The 1,760-nt window shown below is 28.0% G+C and overlaps 1 protein-coding gene across 1 annotated transcript; it reads right to left on the bottom strand.

Moving 5' to 3' along the window:
• Nucleotides 1–250: 250 nt before the first annotated feature.
• On the bottom strand, nt 251–1,709 carry Tsp_13703 (hypothetical protein; the record flags this gene model as incomplete). Its single annotated transcript, XM_003368299.1, has 3 exons — nt 251–438; nt 532–665; nt 1,636–1,709. Coding segments are annotated over 3 exons (396 nt in total), but the record flags the coding sequence as incomplete, so codon positions are not given.
• Between the last annotated feature and the right edge of the window lie 51 nt (nt 1,710–1,760).

Below are 1,760 nucleotides of genomic sequence, written 5' to 3'. Positions count from 1 at the left end.
AAAGTGAACAAGTTTTCAACGTCATTGATAACCAGCTGCGATGGAAATTTACAATGCCTACAATACGCAAATGTTCGATGATGCGGGGAAAATTTTACAGGAAATGGTGCGTCACTTTACAAACCATTCAAATAAACAACACAATTTTACCATAACTGATTAATTAAAACAAACAAATAAACAAATAAACAAATAAATAAATAAAATACGGCATTGAAAAAAAAGCGCCTACTTTCCTCGGCCAAAAAACCGTCAGGACATTCGGTTTCACATTTGCCATGCCATAGATGTTCAGGATCGCTGACAATCAAAAACATGGACGGCAAGCAAGTGTCGCACAAAGTAGCCGAACTGCAAGTGGCACATCCTCGTAAACACAAATTACATCTGCGCGCATTTGTATCCAAATAATAACCAGGTTCACATTTGGAAACGCACCTGAAATAGAATTCAAGAAAAAAAATTTTTTTTCAATTTTTTAAAATCTCATTTATTATTCAAAAAATTAATTAATTTTATAAAATTTTATACTTGCTGCCTCCTCGATTTCTCAACTCTTGGTAATAATGCTTGCAGCTGACACAATCCAACGATGAATTGACCATTCTGCAACCGTTCTCACACTCAGGATGGCAATTTTCTTTCAAAATCACATCTCCAAAATTCTAAATTAAAATTCCATTCAAATTTTACACATTTTCTTTTCATTTCAAAAAAATTAATATTTTATATTTTAGAAAAAAAATTTACTAAATTAAGAAAAAAGTCATATCGATTTTATTTAATCACGCGGACATTTCATAACTGAAAATCATATTTCTTCTTCTTCTTATTATTATTATCCTAGATTATAATTTATTTGCTAGTAATTTTGTTCAACTTTTGTTCTTTAATATTTGTCCAACAACAACATATCCAATCTATGCTTCACATGTGGAATTACATGAAATTTTTAAATAAACTAAATTATTAAAAAATATTGTAATTTTTCTCAATACTGATTTTCAAGCTTCAAAAAATAATTTTGTCAAATTTAATAAATAATGATGCAAAATATTGTTGAAGGAAACCTTTTTTAATATTAGAACTTTACTGATTTTTAAATATTAAAAAAATTTTAAATACACAATATTCAATTATTGTTGATTTGCATTGCGTATTAAAATGACACGAAATAAAAGGGAGATGCAAGCATGCATTACGGTAAGTTTCGAGTAAAAATAAGTGTGATTGGTACGTGCATTGTTTCTCCATTCCCTCTTCAAATATGCAATTGATAAAGTGTGCATTATCGGCAAAGCATTATTATTATTTCAACCATTTCCTGCATCACGTTTCAACGTTGTTTATGATAAAATGAATCATTTTCAAATCACATATATGCTCTGCAAACCTGCACCAATTTATATGCACATTATATAATAAATTGAACAGAAAAAAAATACTTTTTTCTTCTGTTTAAAAAAATGCTCAGTTACTTGTACGCTTTGTATTATATATATATATATCTCTCTATATATCTGTGTGTGAAGTAGATAATGGAAAACAATTTCAAACAAAAAAAAAAATATAACAAAGCAACTGCAAAAATTATGAAAAAAAAATTTTTTTTTGCTTTCAAAGCCAAATAAATACCACACCAATACCAAATTCTACATGTGTGAAAAAAAACTGATTTCGATTCGATTTTGATACTATTGAAGCAGTTCCTAAATTTTTTATTAAATATGGGTGGATAAAATGTGAAGAACCTTTTTTTT

Source organism: Trichinella spiralis (genome assembly GCF_000181795.1).
Source record: "Trichinella spiralis strain ISS 195 chromosome Unknown Scfld2720, whole genome shotgun sequence".
NCBI lineage: Eukaryota > Metazoa > Nematoda > Enoplea > Trichinellida > Trichinellidae > Trichinella > Trichinella spiralis.
This window is presented reverse-complemented; position numbering and strand designations above follow the sequence as displayed.